Consider the following 19,259-nt stretch of genomic DNA (forward strand, 5'->3'; position numbering starts at 1 on the left):
AACTTCTTAGGAAAGTGAATAAATAGAGGGTTTGGCCTCTCATTTGGACACTTGAATTGATGATTCTACTACTTTTTCTTTATGAGCATTTGTAGTACCATCTAGGTTTGCAAATATTCAACATAATCCTTGAGAATGATACCTCTCAAGAGATTGCATAACTGAGGAAGTGAAAGACCTTCTGAAGGGTTGCACATTGGAAGTGGTAATCAGCCATTTCATGTTGAGCTTCATTGGTGTATTCAGAGACTTGATTGAGGGTTTGAGGTTTTTGTTGCAAGGAGACTTGTTTTTCATCTACTCATCAAGGGGAATCATTTTGGCTGAGCCTTGGAGGCAAGTCAGTGCATTTTTTAGGAGTTTTTGATAGGGCCTGTTATACAACTGAGACACACATATTTGCTCATATCTAACAACCAGTTGGGAGTCTGATTTTCTGTTTTGGGGAGGATATTCCTCTACCCTAGGCGCCTCCATTCTTGCCATTTTCGGCCAGTTACTGCCCAGCAACAATTTATGCCAGGTGCCGTACAGTCCGTACAGGTATGGCTGCAGATTGTACAGCTGCCGGTGACAGGATAGATCATGGTTGCAGTTTGATTATTACACCATCAGCGATCAGTCAATATCATCTTCATTATATCAGGTTCTTTCCCTATTCGGTTGTAATAGCTAGATGATTATTGTGTCATGATTGTACTAAGGGTTTGAATAGATGCGTTAATAGTCAATGCATAAATTGCAGTTCAGTCACTATTGTATATAGCTGTATGAAACATTGCATCCTCAGTTGAAGTAAATTGCATGTGACAAGACATTTATGATCAGTCTAATCAATAAGGGCATCCTTGCATGGCATAATCTGTAGTAGTTTTCTGAGTACCAGACTATTTGCAAATTCTGAAAGTGCAATTGTGTGTAAGGAAGTCTATATTGGAATATATTCATATTGGCACTATTTTTGCATTATTGTGTTGCTTGGATTTGTTGCTCAACAATATCTATGATCAGTTATTTACTACCAGCAGTATAGTTGATTGCTTGCCAAGTGTTTGACAAAATTTCTCAGTACATATTAGGTCTTTTAACTCAACAGTACAGTTCAAATTACATGCCAAGTGTTTGACGAAATTCAATTGTACAGAGAATCAGTGTTTTAGTGATCCTATTAGTAAGGATCACTACAGGTCTCACGATTTCTTTCCAAACTTTGTTCCTTTGATGAGCCTAGGATGCATGTTTCTATTTCTTTTTGGTTGACTTGGTGGGCGTCATTTTCTTGGTCATTGCAAATGGGTTTCAATTTCTTTGGGATGTTCTCGAATAGGTGTTTGTTGCACTCTTCACTGTTTTTTGATGGTGCTAGTGATCCAGGATTGTTTCTTAATTGCATTTGGGCCTAGATCTATGATTATCTATTGTTACTTTTCCTTATCTGATCATCTCATTATTGCTTGGACCAATCTCTGTGCTCGTCAATGGGTCACTTGTTCATTGTGTTGGTTATCAAATCGCCGGTTAGAAACCTATGAGCCTTGCCTGCTCGATGCTGGGTATCTAACTGATTTTGGCCAACTCGACAGGATTGATTCCAATCCTCTACGCTTTTGGTTCCGCTGAACCAAGGCCTGTTTACCTAAATCCTGGATGGCAAAACTTAATTCCAAAATGATTTATAGCGGATTATAGCAATCAAATAAACTCCTCAATTGACAAGCATCAAGGGAACGTTTTGAATTATTTATCTTCAAAGTTCGATTACTTTTATTAAGATTTGTGTGTTTGCTGAAAAGAAAAGGTTAAGACAAATTATTAAACGAAATCAAATCCTTTAAAGAAGAAGACAGAGAAATGCCAGCATTCAAATTAAAACTTAAATGAGCAGATTTATGATCAATGCCAAATTCTAGTTGGGTATATGTACATCTTTATGATATTGATGATATTGTATTTGTTGATAATTCAACTATTATGACGCCACAAATTGTTTCACTTTTGCGTATTCCGATTAGTCTATCATGCTTTAACCCTTGCGTGGACACAATAGATACCAGTAACGAAAAAGACAATACTTTGCACTACTTGTATTTTATCAAATCTAAACAACAATGAACAACTTGGTGTACCTATCGAGAACGATGAATTATAAACAAACAATCAACAAAATCACAAAGGACAAGATATATATATTCTAACTCCAAAACAGAATGAAAATCTTATAGATTACTTTGCTGGAAAAATTGGTGTTAAAGACACTTTGATCATCAGTGATCAATTCAACACCTGCTTGATCCTATGCAACTTTGAATGGTTATGCTCAAAAAATCTCAACTTCTCCTGCTTAGTTCAAATCTCAAAACTTCTCCTTAAAAGGAAAAAATTTAACAGTATTGGATGAAGATTTGCAGATTACAATGACAATAGCTTCAATATCACTTTTTTTTAAAAGCAAATGAATTCGGGTTCCCCCTTGGTTTGGATTTATAAATATTTATAGAAATTTGAAAGGTGTCAGCTTCATTTTAAGAGTCACACCTTTTCAAATCATGCACCCGATTGATAATTGCCACAGTCTTTAGCATAAAATAAACATAACTTCTAGCATAAATTTAGTTATAAAACAAATGAAAATTCTTGCCATTCGAAACTTTCATTCATCCACACAGCATCCAGGATGACATATTTTATTTCTTGTGTTTTCCTTCCGGAAATCGCGCCTGCTCTCATTGTCTTCGTATCCACTTTTTTGGATGGCTGATGTGCATTTTGCGTGATTTCTTCAGACATCTCTATTGCCATCTTTACCAACGAAATCCATTCCGCAAGCTTCCTTCGTCGATTTGACAGCCGGGTTCTAATTCCTTGCCTCCATGGTGATTTTTCTTCTTTCTTGCGCTGAATGCTTCCATTATTTCTTTTCCGGTTGATCCTCAAATATGAACGTGCCCTATCCTTTGCATGTATCTCTGCAATAGAACCAAGGAAAGCAATATTAGATACGGATTAAAAAATTAAAACAACAATTGAATCGAGTGAAATGAATTTCTTGTGATTCCGGATTGAAAGGTGCATGAATTCGTGTGATGTCTGGCTCACAGTCTCAGTCGTCAATTTATTGACCTTCACGCATCTATATCCATGTAACTAGTGATGGCGCAAATGCTTTAAATCATTCCTAGGTGCTGGTTATGAGTCCTATGAATATTTGATTGCTCCTTGGACCATAGCTTCATGGACACACTTCCTGTTTAATCTTTCACATCCGGCAAATCCATCAACATTAAACACTCGCTGAGACTCTTAAAATGAACTTTGGCTTGATTATGATAAACTCAGTTTTCTGAACTTTGACTTCAATGTTGTCAGGTTCCTTACGTGGTGGTCTGAGATCAAATGAATGCTAAAACCATGTAAGCGTCTCAAATTGCCCTTGGGATTATTGGATTCTGAAAAAAAAACAAAAAACTTTATCCTGCTTGTGCTTGATCAAATGCCACTCCTCCAATAGTACAAGTATTACAAGATCTGGTCTCATTGCTTCAGACACTTGCCGCATCTCATCAAAAAGTGCAGCTTCATGCTTATGTCATTCACTTGTATATGTTGCAAAGTGACAACAAAGATCATCAAGGATCATTGGCACAGGACATCAGGAATGGACATTTCATAATTACTTCTTGCTACATAGATAACTGAGATCTGCCTGCACCTATCAGGATAAAGTGTATGATCCCAGGATCACGTATTTTTACTGAAAACTTCACAGACCTTCCTGATAAGACTACATTCTTAGCTTTAAATCTGCAACTGCTATCACCTGCAGTTTGGTGTGATGAGGAGTATCAACTAACATATATTCTCAGAAATTCTGAAGATGTTTAACAGCCCATTCATTTGTTGGTGAACACATCACATGACCCTAAAACTGCTTGCACTTCATATTTGTGCAAAGTGCGCTCCTTGATGAATTGGCCAAAAATGGGCTCCATCACATTGTCCCTTGCTGTTTGATTGGGACTTTGGTTTCTTCTACCTTGATCTGGCTTGGGATGTGTTAGATAGGGTCTGCGCTTTTTTTTTCATTCTTGATTTGTGTTGTCTTGTGCCTCTCCTCGATCTATGTGGCACTCCTCATGTAATATTCTATTTTTGCATACTAATAAATGGGCGCTACTCCCATGGTAGAAATTTTCCATATGTGTATATATATATATTCTACATCAGTATTCAATCACTTTATGGTTTGAACTAGGAAGCATGATAGATTGGCCTAAAGAAATCCTCAAACTAAGCCCAAGAACAAACACTTACCCTCTTGGCCCCAAGTCGTAGGTACATTGGGCATCCAGCTTGGGGTGGTGTACCCAGTGGGGTGCTTGTATTTGCACTCGCCATTCATGTCTCCTTTCTCAGCCTCTTATGACATGATTTCTCCTACAATCAACCACTGAAGAGGTTTGAAAGTAAATTGCAATAGAGTGCCCAGGAATCCTCCTATTTGAGCCCAAGCGCGGACACTTACCCTCTTGGCCGCAAGTGGTAGGCACATTGGCCATCCATCATTGTTTAGTCTACTTAGATGGTAATCTTGTATCAGCTCCCTTTCTTTACTTCTCTTCTCCACATGATTGCTGGCCGGGTTGTAGATAATAATTCTGAATATGCATTTCACATTATCACAACAATTATTGATTCTATTATGACATACTACTATAATTGTAGAATATAAGGTTAGAGCAAGTTATAAACTTATATACTTTCAATCTGCTGTTACAATTTAGACAATCTAAGTTGATGCTGGTATTATGCTTCTAAACCTTTAATTCATGCTCGTATATTTTTTCTCTGCAGTGACAATACATTTCATCGTAATTCCACACTGCCTTATCATTCCACATCTTGTTGCATCTTATACAATGCTGCAGAGTAGAAACTATTCAAGAGTCATATTACTTTTCAAGTCAACCTTAAAAATTATCATATTTTATAAATTTTTGCTTACTAACGAAATTGGCCATATTACTTTGATTTAATTGCTGCTTTTGCTTATCAATGCTTCTCCTTAATTGCTAATCATCTCTTTAATATTAATTGCTGCTACTTATTATTGGTTTATGTTCCTGCGATCTGTATTAATCATGTGCTGGGCATGAAAAACCCACAACAAAATCCACACACCACACAATAAACCAATAAAGCTATAAACACTTATCTATGAATAGCCCAACATGGCTAAATTTAAATACTTTATATTGCATAGTAACTCTTCTGGTATGGTTAGTACTCTAAGAACTGATAAGTAGGAGATGATTTCCACAGCTAGTCAAATTGTGATGTGAATATCAGGATTTAACTGTGTGATTTTTGAGTCAAACTCGATGACCCATATTTCATGAGTAGTGATTCAACATGAATCCATCTCTCATGAGAATAAATGGAACACTTAGCACTCATTGGATCTAGGTGATGCTCACAGGGGTGAAGCACCGGGACTTCCCGGGAGGTCACCCATCCCGGGATGGGTGACCTCCCGGGAAGTCCCGGTGCTTCACCCCTGTGAGCATCACCTAGATCCAATGAGTGCTAAGTGTTCCATTTATTCTCATGAGAGATGGATTCATGTTGAATCACTACTCATGAAATATGGGTCATCGAGTTTGACTCAAAAATCACACAGTTAAATCCTGATATTCACATCACAACTCTAAGAACTGTTACCTCGTCTTATATGCATAGATGCTGGTTTGTTTTTTATAGAGGTAAGCTTGGGTTGCTGGTCTCTGATTTTTCTTGCTTATTGCTGATGTGCTGTTAATGTTAATCTGCTGATTATCCATCTGGATAGTTCTACTAGGGTTGCTGGTCTCTGATTTTTCTTGCTTATTGCTATTGTGCTGTTAATGTTAATCTGCTGATTATCCATCTGGATAGTTGTACCGTAGGTCAGCACCTTGTTTTGCTGCTTTTTTATAAAAAACAAAGCTATAAATGTATCTGCACATTTTCAATCATTGGATGGAATTAGTCATATGTTCATTTTAGGCAGAAAGATGAACATATACTCAATCTCAAGAAAAATGGGATTTTGAATTCATAAATAACTATAAAATTAGATGCTTTCTTTTGTGCCCTTGTTTCTCCTTCAATAACCCTCTGTTTAATTTTAAGTCATTCTTTTACTTAATTTTGAAAGTGTCTAGAAAATAAATTTTAATCAAATATTAAATTAATACATTTTCTTATATACACTTATAAAAACAGACCCTGCTTGTAATAGTAAAACAAAAGTTGTCTTTTTGTAAACAAAGTATAAAGTTATTTAAGACAAATTAAGTTATTAAATTATTTCCCTTCACTCCAATAGCTTATAGCAAACTTTTAGGCAAAGGGACTTGACAACTCATGCCTGGAAAAGGGACATGACAAGTACATATAGAGAATATATCAAGTATAGCTGAGGAATGAAGTTCAAACTATGAAACAAAAAATAACATAAAGCACTTTCCCATGTATAAGTGTGGGTAGACTTTATGAATAAATTATCTTTTATGTTGGATAAAAAATTTATTCACCCGAGGCAGAAGATTGGCTATTTTTCAAAGATGAACTTGGGGTCTTCTTTTTGTTTGTTGTTGGTAGAATAGATCTGTTTTTTGCTTGTTTTTAAAAGTATGTTTCTAGATCCATTTTCTTATGCATTACTGAAATCTATAACCCAGAATTTAATGAGTAAATTTCTATTCCAGAAAATGATTTCATATTCCAGAAAATGATTTCATCTGAAATTCAGAATTCAGTTTTTCTGAGTTTCATGTAAGCTTTAATTTCAAGTTTTAATTAGGTCCATAGTAGATTTTTTTGTTTGCAGTTAAATGCTATCCGATTTTTGACACTTTCATTTGTTTAATTGTTCATCGCAGGGAAATTGGTAAAATTTAAGTCTGGCCACCTTACACATATCCAGCATATCTTCCCTATCAAGATGCTTATAACCAATACAAAGGTCGGAAGGAACACTAAAGCATTAGTTGCCGGGGTGTCTGAGAGGTCAGCAAGGCATCCAAAAGCTATGAGTGCAGTATTTGCTGCTGTTAATGCGATCAGTGAGGAGATGGCAGAGATTATTCAAGCACCTGCTTCGGATGATATATCCATCAGTGAACAGGAAGGAAATCTGGAAGAGTTGGTGGAGATGAATCAAGGCTTGTTGCAGAGTATGGGTGTCAGTCATCCTTGCATTGAAGCTGTACTTAAAACAACTTCAAAATACAAATTATGCTCCAAGTTGACTGGAGCTGGCGGGGGAGGCTGTGTGTTGACTTTATTGCCAAAGTGTATCCTTCTCATTTTTATTGTTTTATATAGTATGCTTGCTGTTGCTGTAATATTTGTCAGCTTGCTTTTCTAACTATTTTGGTATGCTTTGTTAATCAAGCTGTAAGTTCATTCATTCAACCTTCTATGCAATTCTCTCCTTGAATAGTGTGTTTTCATGGCAGATAAGTGATCTTTTCTCAATTTAAGTCCTAGCCTGATATGCTTCACAGAAACAGCGGAATATAAAATAAATTGTAAATGGGTTAAAACAAGAAAAACCTTAAGACACAATGCAAGAATCTAAATTTGCTTCATGAGGAGAAGCATCTGCTTAATGTGTGAAGATTGAAGGGACATTAATTTGGGAAAGAAGAGCAACCATAGTACTCTTATATAAGAGTAGCATGCTTATGTTTGATAAGATTTTTGACATATTGATATCTTCAATATCAACCAAAGATTTGAGAGTTATTTGTCTATTATGAGACCTTATCACCATAGAAGGTGTTATGATTCAACCCTAAGACTGCTATATAGGGCTGACATTAAATAATCTAAGCCTATGTTGCCAGTTCGAATTCAGGCACTGATTCAGGTTCGAGATTTAGGTTCAAAATTCATTAAATTTTTTTGGGTTGGGTTCAGATTCGTTTTGGGTTCGTCCATACAAGAATATATGTTTTAAATATATATATGCACACACATAAATGCAGCAGAAAATGAGTTCATACACCACTATGCTAATATTAAAGCAACTTAGCAAAATACACCGCTATATCAATGTTTCACTAGGTTGCACGAGTACCTCCCCACCCCCCTCCAGATCACGATCTAGTTTGAACCGATTCCAAGTTCGGGTCCAGTTCGAACTTGGTTCGACCAGGGTCCTCTTTTGCAGGCCTGGTTCGATCTGGTTCGAACCCAGGTTAACCACGTCCAAAAATTCGAGCCAAGGTCGAACCCGCGGCTACGGACGTGATTTTGACTGTTTTATTTGCAATTTTGCATAATTTTTTTGGCGTCCATGTAACCTAAAAAGGTGTTATTAATTGGTTTAGTGCCCTCTCATTGTCATTTGATGTTTCTAAATAGGTTATTTTGTCTTAAAGGAGAGCACATAAGTTTTTGAGCAAGCATCCGGTTGTGCAAGGAGGAGTTTGAAGATTGATTTGTTGGTGTTTTTCAAGTGTTTGTGCATCATTCATACACATTTGCAAACATGCAATGGCTGGAAAAGGAACAAAAGGTAAGATCTTATTCCATTTGCTATTGTTTTTGTTCTAGTTTTTCCATTTTTCATTTCTCGTTCAATCTTCATATGTTTTTGAATCTTTTCTATAATTCCAAAATTTGTCATTTTCTTGCATATAAATTATGAACATGTATCTAATTTCTTGCCATAGGGAAAGGAAAGTCATCTGCCTCTTCATCAATAGGCAACACCGAACAAAGAATGGAACCCAACTCTGATTCTTCTCTATGGAAGTATGTAGACATTATGAAACCCATTCCAGGAGGTGGTGCATTCTGTTGGAGATGTCGAGGATGTGGTGTAGAAAGAAATAGTTCTTATTATCGTGTGGTAGGTCATTTATGTGGTTATACTGGAAGAGGAGTCAAGAAATGCCCTGGCAAAAATAGTGTCCCTATACCAAATCAAACTGTGTTAAAATATATTGAAGAGCATGAGGTAGTAGAAGAGAGAGAAGGACGCAAGGCAATAGAACTTAGTAGCAATAAAAGTAAAAGAGCAAAGGGAATGCAGCCCCCCTTAGATGTTATAGTACAATACCACCCCTTCTTCAGTACTGCAATGGACACTGACATTGAATCTGTCCCTGTTGTACACAAAAGAAAAGGGTCACCAGAAACTTCTTTTGAGAATAAGGCCCGGGAAATTGCTAACATTAAGGTGGGAAGATGCCTGTATGCAAATTGGTTGTCTTTTAATGTTGTCCGCTCTCCATTTTGGAAGGACATGTTGAGGGGTGCCAATGAAGCTCCAAAAGGGTATTGTGGCCCTAGGTATGAGAAAGTATGCACCACCTTGTTGGATGATGAGGTCCAATGGGTTGAAAATCAATTGAAGCCCATAAAGGACTCATGGGTTGAGACAAGGGTGACAATTGTTTCAGATGGTTGGAAGGATTCTAGGAACCATCCCTTGATCAATGTCCTTGCGGTGTCCCCTAAAGGGGCAATGTTTCTGAAAGTGGTGGATTGTGAGGGCAAAGTAAAAGATGGGTCATTTATTGCTGATATCCTAATTGAGGCCATTGAACAAGTGGGTGCAACAAACATTGTCCAAGTCATAACGGACAACACAAAGAATTGTAGAGCAGCAGGTTTGTTGGTTGAATTACGATATCAACATATCTTTTGAACACCTTGTGTAGTCCATTCACTCAATCTTATGCAACAAAAGATTGGGAACCAAATTGAGTGGATCAAAATAGTGTATGAAGAGGCTAAGGACATACAAATGTTTGTCACAAACCACCACATGACTCAATCTCTTTTCAGGAACCACTCAAAATTGGAGCTATTGAAGGTAAATGAACTTGAACTCAAGTTAGTAATTTAATTTTTAATATTTGACAATTTTTGATTTTTCATATTTTACTTGTGCAATTGCCAATGTGTATACTTTTCTTAGTTTTCTAAAATATGTATCTAATAGTTGATTTTTGCTCTAATTTATGTCATAGGTTGCTGAGACCCATTTTGCATCACATATAATCGTCTTAAGATGACTTGTGCAAGTGAAAGATGCACTTCAAGGTATGATAATCAGCAACAATTGGGGTGTATGGAAGAAAAAGAACACTAAAGGATAGGCTATTGGCTGAGTCGTGGTGGGAAGGTGTGGAATATCTCCTTAAGATCACTGAGTCCATTATGAGCATGCTTAGGTACACTGACATGGATAGACCTTGCCTTGGAGAGATCTGTGATGGCATAGACTCAATGATTGAGAAGATCAGACAAGTTCTAAATGAGGAGGAGCAAGATCCGCAAGAGATCTTTTTCAAACAAGTGCAAAAAATTATTGATGAAAGAGGGAACAAAATGACCACTCCATTATATTTGCTTGCCTATGCCTTGACCCCCAAATACTATAGCTCACAATATTGTGATCTACCAAGAAAGTTGCCACCATATAGAGATATGGAAGTGTCTGACGAGTACCAGGCAACATTTAGAAGAATATTTCTTGATGATGATATAAGAGATGTAATCATGGATGAGTTCATAGAGTTTGTCAATGCTAGAGGTCTAAGTAATGATGCTCTTCGTCATCGGTTCAAGAAGGATGCTCATGGTTGGTGGTACCTCCATTGTCAAAAATTCAAAACATTGCAACCCCTTGCAATCAAAGTTATATCACAAGTAAGTTTTATTAGAATTTTTTTATAAGATTGAATTAATTATTTTTTAATTGCTTATCCTATGTTGTCTTTATAGGTTGCTAGTTCTTCTGCATCAGAAAGAAACTGGAGCACCTATTCTTTCATCCACTCAATGAAGCGCCATAGGTTGTAATAAAAAAAAGCAGAGAACCTGGTATTTGTGCATAACAACTTGTGCCTTCTTTCGCACAAGAGTCAAGAATACAAAGAAGGGGAGACAAAGAAGTGGGATGTAGATGCAGAGATTGCGGACTTGGATGCTTCCACTGCTAGGCTTACAATTGATGATTTTGATGACTTTGATGTCAATACCATTGTTGATTCTATTGCTGATCCCATTGGCCTTGGTGCAAGTAATAGCGGAGGTAGAGGAGGAGATGAAGAAGAAGTAGATGAATATGAAGAAGATTGAAGAACTTAGAACTAGAAATTCAGAATTTTAATAGATTTTCATTCCATTAGTTACTGTTAAACTCTGAACGTGAAACAATGATACTTGAACTTGATATTTTAAATGTTTTGAATATTTCATCTTTCATGTTGAAATTGATTGAACTATGTTACTATATGATGGTATGATCACCATGATATGTTATTGTTTAGGCTGTTTTAAAGTTTTTGTTGTTTAAATGTGTTTATGCTACTATGCTACATTCTAATTTTAACTCATGCTTCATAAAGATGTGTGTGTGTGTGTATGTGTGTGTATATATATATATATATATATAATTTTTACATGTTTTTGTACTAACAAACCCAAATGAACCCAAACCCCTTTCCAAAATTTTGTCGAACTAGCGAATCGGTTCTTGAACTTCGGACTTGAAACCGAACCCGAACCGGCAACTTAGATGTTTCAGTTAAAAAACAATTATATCAACATTAATAATCAGCCATCGTTGATCAAATATCATCAGAAACCATCAAGTAAATCATCATCATTCTTCTATTGCAAAATAGAAGTACAAAAAGTAATCCTATAGGCCCATTTAAGACGAAGGTTGTGATTTTTGCCACATTGTAAGCTTCACACATTAATTATCATAGTGGATGATTCAAAGAAAGTAACTTTGGATCAAAATGGATGAAGCCAAGAAAGCAGGCTTTGGATCTAGAATTACCCATGGTAAAGATCTCTTTAGAGTTTTTTCAATCCATAGTTTTCTTTACATGTTAGGCTATATGCACGAATTATGGTATTACATACATTTCATAATAGATGTGTGCTGCCTTTATACATCTCTATTCCTCTTCTAAAGTAGCATTGAGTTCAAATCAAATATGATTGGTAATTTGAATCTAATATGGGAAAAAAAACTTTTTGAAAAAGTAAACAAAAGAGTGAATTTCAACCAAATTCTCCGAAATTCTGTCCAGGTTCCTCTGCTGGAAACCAAAGTCGTCCAAAAGTCTGCATTCTGCCAGGGTTACCTCTTGAAGAGTTCTGAGCAAAATTCGGTCTCTGCAGCAGATTTTTGTCAGAATCTGACAAGGACTAGACTTTTCAAAGAATTGAACCAAGAATTCCTAGGTCTAGGAGAGAATCTAGTAACTTAGATCTAGGCAATTACACATCAGAATTTTGTTGGACAGAGACTTTGGGGACCAACTTCTATCAAAGCAAATAGGAGGCAGAAAGATATTGTTTAGCATGGCCATTTGCAAGATTCTAATTATATGTACAAAAAATGGACATTCAAGAAGTCAATCAGCCAGATCAGAATGCGCTCTGCACCATACCAATGCCTTGAACAGTATATAAACTGCTGTCTAATTTATTAATTGTGAGACTGCAGATCTCTTGCTCATCATTCATGTGCTAATTCTCTCTTCGATGCCTTGCTGACTTCTTCCAATTGTGGCTCAATATCCTCTTGTTTCCCTAGAAAGATGTGAACTTTGAAGGTATCTACTCCTCCATAAGGGATCCTGTCGTTTGGATCTGACTATTAGTGACACCTCTTCATAACTATTATTCATCACATTCTTTATTTGCAGGAGTGGAATTGTTCTTCTTTCTTCCAGGCAATCTTTAGGATCTGCCTTAAAGGTCTTTCCTAAATCAGCTTGAAGGCGTGCATTAGTTCTGCTCAAACTCTGGTAAAAGATATGATTATAAATTTGCTCTTAGAACTGCTAGAAGTATTCAGAAAGATCTACTTTTATTAATCTTTCTCCTCCCACACAAGTCTGCTGCTGTACACATAATATCTCCCATTTTCTTCTCCTCAAATGCAACCATCTTCCTTTTATATCTTCCAATTTAAGGGAGAGGTCACATATCTTCATCATGTCTTCCTTTTAGCAAGAGACAATCTTTCACAGTTAGCACGCTTTGGAAGTGTACAACCCTTCATAATTTCTGCCCTTTCAAAGAGTCACTTTCTTAATTATTTCTCATTCCTTTATTAATCCTTCCTTGATTCCCATGCTCCATTGTTTCTTACTAACTTTCCTCCCCCAAATGAAGTTCTCTTCTCTCCCTTTTATATCTCATGTTTGAGGGAGACAACTTTTCAATTCTTGCCTTTTGATCTTTCATGTAACTTGATCTTTATTATTTTAACTTTTTTCTTTTCTATTTTTTATTATTAAATCCTATTTCAAGAAGGGGACATGACACTTAAGTTACTAGAATGGTCAAAACAAAGTTTGGTCAAAATTTTGTAAGATCACATAGTCAAATTGCTAAAAAATGACTAGATCCAATAAGTGCAATCATCATACCATTTTCACCACCAGTTCATTAAGACATTTAGAAGAAACACTTGAGGACTGCCCTGCTTGAATGATTGCTACCAATGCTGGATTGAAATTTGAAGATCATGATTCATTATACAGTGCAAGCTGGTATTACAATGAAATATGGCGGAGATTTTTCTTTGCTCTGGAAGGTTTTAATGTCGGTTTTCTCAAACTGGACATTAAAATGTTTCTCATGATAATATTTAGGCATCACTGTCAGTGGAATGTAGACTTTGATATTGTAAGCTTTTTCAAGCACTTTTTAATAAACACTGTTACCATTTTCCTAAAGTAAATGACTAACCCTTCTACTACTAATTGGTGAGGGGTGATATATAACTTGAGGACTTGGGAAGGAAAACGATGCACAGTGAAATCGAACTTAGGAGCCAAAGTTTTGGTTGAGCGCATATGTCTAATTGTCTAGCCTTATGGTTGCAACAAACACAATTTACTGCAATGACCAGATAAACAATGTAAGCATCAATTCTACTAACTGTTAACAAATAAATTACCTGGTGGTCATTCACACCAATAAAGAGGTTACTTTTAGTTCTTGAAGCTAAAGTTGCAACAAAAATAAGCTTCTTTTAAATAATATTTGTGGTATATGAGAAAATGGTAACACACAACTAAAGTTAGATTCGACATTTGAGGCCTGCAGTTTTAGCATGTAATGCTCTCAAACATGCCATGTCTCTTAACCAATCCTCAATCTGTGAAGTATCAGGTTCAGAATGATTTTTATTGTATTTGATGATAGAATTTTTTTTTTATCTCATTGGTGGAGGGAAATCTGTATTTGAGTTCTATTTTAATGTAATTTTTAACATTTAGAATCATTCATTTGCTTCTCTCCAGTTCTCCATCCTTGTTTTGTAATCTTGACATATGAGCAGTGTTATCTGCCAAGGTAGTTGAGAAAGTAAAAGTTGATTTGGAGTCTCAGGGATTCCAGTGCTTCCTAGCAACAGTCGGTGGTGAAGGAGTTCAAGTTTCCTTTAAAAGTCAAAGTGCATAATGATAGATGTTCAAGTTTCCTTTAAAAGCCATGTATGTAGAATATCATTGTGGGGCTAAGTTATGGGAATTTACACATTTTGTCTTCTTACGTAACTATTGAATGTTGCGTATTAGAATATCCTTGTCAAAAAAACTCAGAAATGCCAGAATTCCATGGATTATAATCTGTAAGTATGCAGCTGAATTAATTTTATGATGCCGAATTAATTTTAAGATGGTAGGAAAAGGTAAGGATGTATGAAAAAGTACACATATTGGGTTATTTTTGTTTTATTATCTTGTTAGAGTTATTACACAAGCAATCTATAATTCTAAGAAGTTATCCCTGATTGATGTGCTAACCATTAGTACCAGATCATCATGGGGATGTAATTTGACTCCTTTGTACAATTGAAGAAGAGAGATGGGACAAGCTTTTATAGTTGTAGGAACAAGTTTACTCTATTGACTAAAGAAAGGTATTCCTGAGGTTCAAGGGACAACTGTTCTTGAGTTCCATGCCAGCAAGAAAAATTAGTAGCATTGTACATCCTATATTTCAGATCAAATGGTCGCTTAAATCCCGTCTGTACCTGATTTTTTTATTTGTCAATTGTTGCACTAATCAATTCCATTTCCTATGAAAAATATTATTTTTTATTCAAAAACATGAATGGGATTCTCCTAATTTTATGACACAAGATCGGTTGATATTAGGGAACATCCAGATACTGCTGTATTGATTCCATTCAAATCCATTTATTACGAAATTAAATACCCTTATATTTTGAACAGTAAAATGGATCATTTATTTTCTCCTAATATAGCAACTAATTTGAAGTTGCAGCCTCAGTGAAAATCATATTCGATAGATAGCATATTTCAGTTAAAGTAGCATGTGTATGAATTTTAACAGGATTATGTATTTTGCCAATGGTTCTAAAGATTTGTATGTAAAAGCAAATGACATACAATTACAGAAAGATCAGATAATGCTTACTTAGAATTGTAACTGGAGACTTATGAGATGGTTCAGATGTTCCAAACCCCCAATCTTAGTAAGGATGTTGATAGTTCCAGCGAAGGAATGCAGATTTCAGGCTGATCCAAGTTTAATTATAAGAATGTGGCCACACCAAGGCAGCTTCACTGCGTTTACCGTGGAGCATAATCTTAACCATAAAATTAATATAAGAATGAAACGATCTCAATTATGATTGAGCAGAATGATGGATGATATGGCGCACATGAGATGTCAAACTCAAACACTATGATGTGGGTGAGCAATTTGATGAATGATAGTAGCATTCATAACATTTGAAGCAGTGATCAACGTGATATTGGGATTGAAATCTATTGCCGAAGAAACTAGGACCTGGCCATTATCGACTGCAAATAGATTTATTGTCTTATCCGAGCCACCAAATATTGCAATTGCTGGTGTCATTCTCGCTTTGTAATTTGTCGCATAGATAGAGCAAGTGGCAATGCCGAATCACTTTAGTGACGATTAAACAAACCAGTCTAGTGTGCATTACCATCATATTCAAGTATTTTATATTGTTTTTAATTTAAAAAAGGAAAGCAAAAACCTGTAATGACTACTTATAGAGGTGCGAGATGACAAATTGGTGCAATCATGTAGATCTAAAATTTCTAGTTAAAAATGTTTGTACAAGCCTTCAAATACCTTGTCTTCAAATACCTTAAACAAACAAGGGTTGTGTGCAAATCAAATACCTAAAACAAACAAGGGCTGCGTGCAAATCAAATCCTATCTAAGCTCTCGTTAGAGGATAGGCTGCGTGCAAATCAAAATCCTATCTAAGCTCTCGTTAGAGGATAGTGTTTTTGTGCATGGACTTGTTTAGTCGTATTAAATATAAGTTTCATCTCACATTTCAGTATAAAATCAATGATATGATAGATTTTAATGACGTCCATGAGACTAAAGTAGTCTATGCAACCCATGCAATCACCCTCCCGAGTCAGGAGTGAAACTAGTCAGTTGCAAAGTTTTGGTTAACTTGTCTCTCCTTCTCTGAAGTTTGATAATCAAATTCGATGTTCTCTTCACTTGATCTTCCTCCAATAAATAGTTGAAGTCCTTGTTCTGCAGTATTTTTGTATAATCAGATCTGATATCGTTGTAAGCCAGGCACTCCTTGACAAAGTGTTGCTCTATCCCAACTGCTCCCATATTACAGAATAAACATGTTTTGTCTACCCACTCTTCCTTTGGAACTTGCCATCTACCAGTTTCACATCGCAGTTGATGTGAACTAGTTCTAAGTTGTGCCATCAACATTTTTGCTTTCCAGTTAATAGGTGCCCTTATATAGGCCTTTTCATCATGACTAGAAGTGGGATTAAATTCTTTAATGTAATAAGATTTTTTCCACCCTATGTGTCTTGTCCACAGAATATTGCGAAATTTTTCATTGACAAACTTCTTGATTTCTTTAATGTTATCCGAGCAAGTTTGGATGTTGATATCCCATTTTCGCATCCATTTGTCATTTTGCTTCATCCATGTGCTTTTTCGCCTCACAAGTTTTTCCTCTATGACCAACTTGGGCCAACGATGTGTTTCCAGACCTTGGGTTTTCTTTAAATATCTTAGCATTCGGATCAATGCGACGACTTCTAATGGAAAGGAATCAACCTCCGCTAAAAGGATTTCATATGAAACTATGGTCTTGACTTTAAGATTGCATGTGATGAAGTGTTTTTGAATTCTTTTTACTTGCCGTCATTTCTATTCGGACATACTACTGCCCCACACTTCACATCCGTATAGAATAACCGGAGTGACCAGCAAACCAAAAAGAGTTTTCATGGTCATCCAATCCCGTAATTCTGCATTCTTGCACTTGTTTTGTAAAGAGTATAACGCCTTCCAGCCCCCTTGGATCCTTTTCGATCTGCAAGTATCCCAATTGAGCTTGTTATGAAAATCGATGCCCAAGTATTTGTACTCTTCTACAATCTCAAGGGAGCTATTTTCAAACAGAAACTTGTCTTGTATGCCCCTATTCTTCTTTAGTGAGAAGATCATAATTTTGGTTTTGCTAGTGTTCACTTGCATTCCTACTTCATGACAAAAAAAAATTTAGTGCTTTCAAGTGCTCTTTCAAACCTTTAGTTGTTCTAGCAAGAATTATGAGATCATCTACATATAAGAGCAATCTTATCATGAAGTGGGCTAGCTGCATCCCCTCACCATTGGTCTTGTTTATCCACTCTTCTAACTTGTCAATATAGAGCCCGAATAATGTTGGAGAAAGCGAACACGCTTGCTTAACCTCGATGTTGCTGTCAAAATCTTCTGATAGCCCTTCTGTCGTTCTGATTTTAGCTTTGACCTGCTCATATAATCTGTAAACCACTGACCTAAGTTATTTAAGAACTTCCAACTCTACCATTCTATCCCATAGTTTATTACGTGGCACTGTGTCGAATGCTTTTTTAAAGTCCACGAAACAACAAAAAGCCTCATTCCCCGGAGTGTCCCAAACTTTCTCTATCAAATGTCTGAGAGTGATGCCGTGATCTATAGTAGAGTGTTTCAGTCTAAAGCCTGCTTGCCCTTTTGCACGTTTGCCTTCTATTTTAGCCCAGTTGTTGATTTTTTGTTCTACCAAGCTGCCAAATAACTTGCCAAATAGTGGATTGATCATGATGGTTCGGTAATTAGAAGGATTGTTTATATCTCCAATTTTGTGGAGTGGGATCACCACACTTGTTGTCCATTTTACAGGGAAACCTTCTCTATTTAGACTATTGAAAATCTTAGTGATGTGTGGTGTGAGGGTTTCAGCACCCCATTTTAAGTATTCCGCTTGTAGCCCATCTATAGCTTGCGCTTTACTAGCAGTTAACCTCCTTATGCCTTGAATAATATCCTTTTCGCTGAATAACTCTCCTGTAGTCTCTGTTTCCATGGTTCTACATTCTCCTAGATCACATTCGTAGAGAGTCTTGGCATATTCCAACCATTTGGTTCTTGTTATGTTATTCTCTATCTGAATTTTTCTCTGCTGAAGCTTTTTCCAAAAATTTTTGGGGTTGTTTTTACCAAGATTAATCAACTCGATTCTTCTCTTGTTCACATACTCTTCTTTCTTCTTTTTAATCAACTGATCATATTCCTTTCTACTTTCTTTGTTCATGTTCTTTTTCCAATTCCTTTTTGCCATTTTGCACTCCTCATCAAACCAAGTATTGGCCAGAAAAGTGTTTTTGGCTTCTCTTGTGACCTTAGATCTTTTACACTCCTCCAATTTTTTAATGATAGTAAGAACAAGATTATCCTTGTCCATGAAATGTTGTTTTTCAGACTCAAGATGGTTTCTCGGAACGCTAGACAGTCGCAAAAGAGAGTCTTGGAAAGTATCATGGTTTTCTTGTGTCATTAAAACTTTGCCGATCGGAATCATCTTCCTCTTCTATAAAGGTTTTGGAACAATATGTTGATCTTTAAAGTGAGTGGCCACCCCTATCAAGATGGGGTTATGATCAGATTTTAACTCCATGGGGCAGACCTCTATCTCAAAGTTAATTATCTTTGCGACATAGTCTTGCGAGCATATAACATAATCAACAACACTTTGTCCATTGTATCTTTTGCATGTGATTCCACCTGATTTAGACCACTTTTCCATACCATTGCATATGACCATGTTATATAAACAACATAAGCCTACTAATTTAGCGCCAAAATGATTAATCTTTCCCATGCTATCCTGTGAAGATCTTTCCCATTTTTGTGTCCCTTCTTTTTCG

At 36.2% G+C, this 19,259-nt stretch overlaps 1 protein-coding gene across 1 annotated transcript in view; it reads left to right on the forward strand.

Annotated features, from left to right (window-relative positions):
• The window catches only part of MK (mevalonate kinase), a 77,525-nt gene extending 62,817 nt beyond the window's left edge, over positions 1-14,708 (forward strand). The window contains exons 4-5 of the mRNA XM_089797420.1: positions 6,921-7,334; positions 14,372-14,708. Coding sequence (XP_089653546.1) covers positions 6,921-7,334; positions 14,372-14,493 — 536 coding nt within the window. The 3' untranslated portion in view covers positions 14,494-14,708. The remainder of the gene's footprint in view (positions 1-6,920; positions 7,335-14,371) is intronic.
• Positions 14,709-19,259: the final 4,551 nt, after the last annotated feature.

Source organism: Cupressus sempervirens, chromosome 8, assembly GCF_028749045.1.
Source record: "Cupressus sempervirens isolate cs-2001-9-10 chromosome 8, ASM2874904v1, whole genome shotgun sequence".
In the NCBI taxonomy this organism is placed as follows: domain Eukaryota; kingdom Viridiplantae; phylum Streptophyta; class Pinopsida; order Cupressales; family Cupressaceae; genus Cupressus; species Cupressus sempervirens.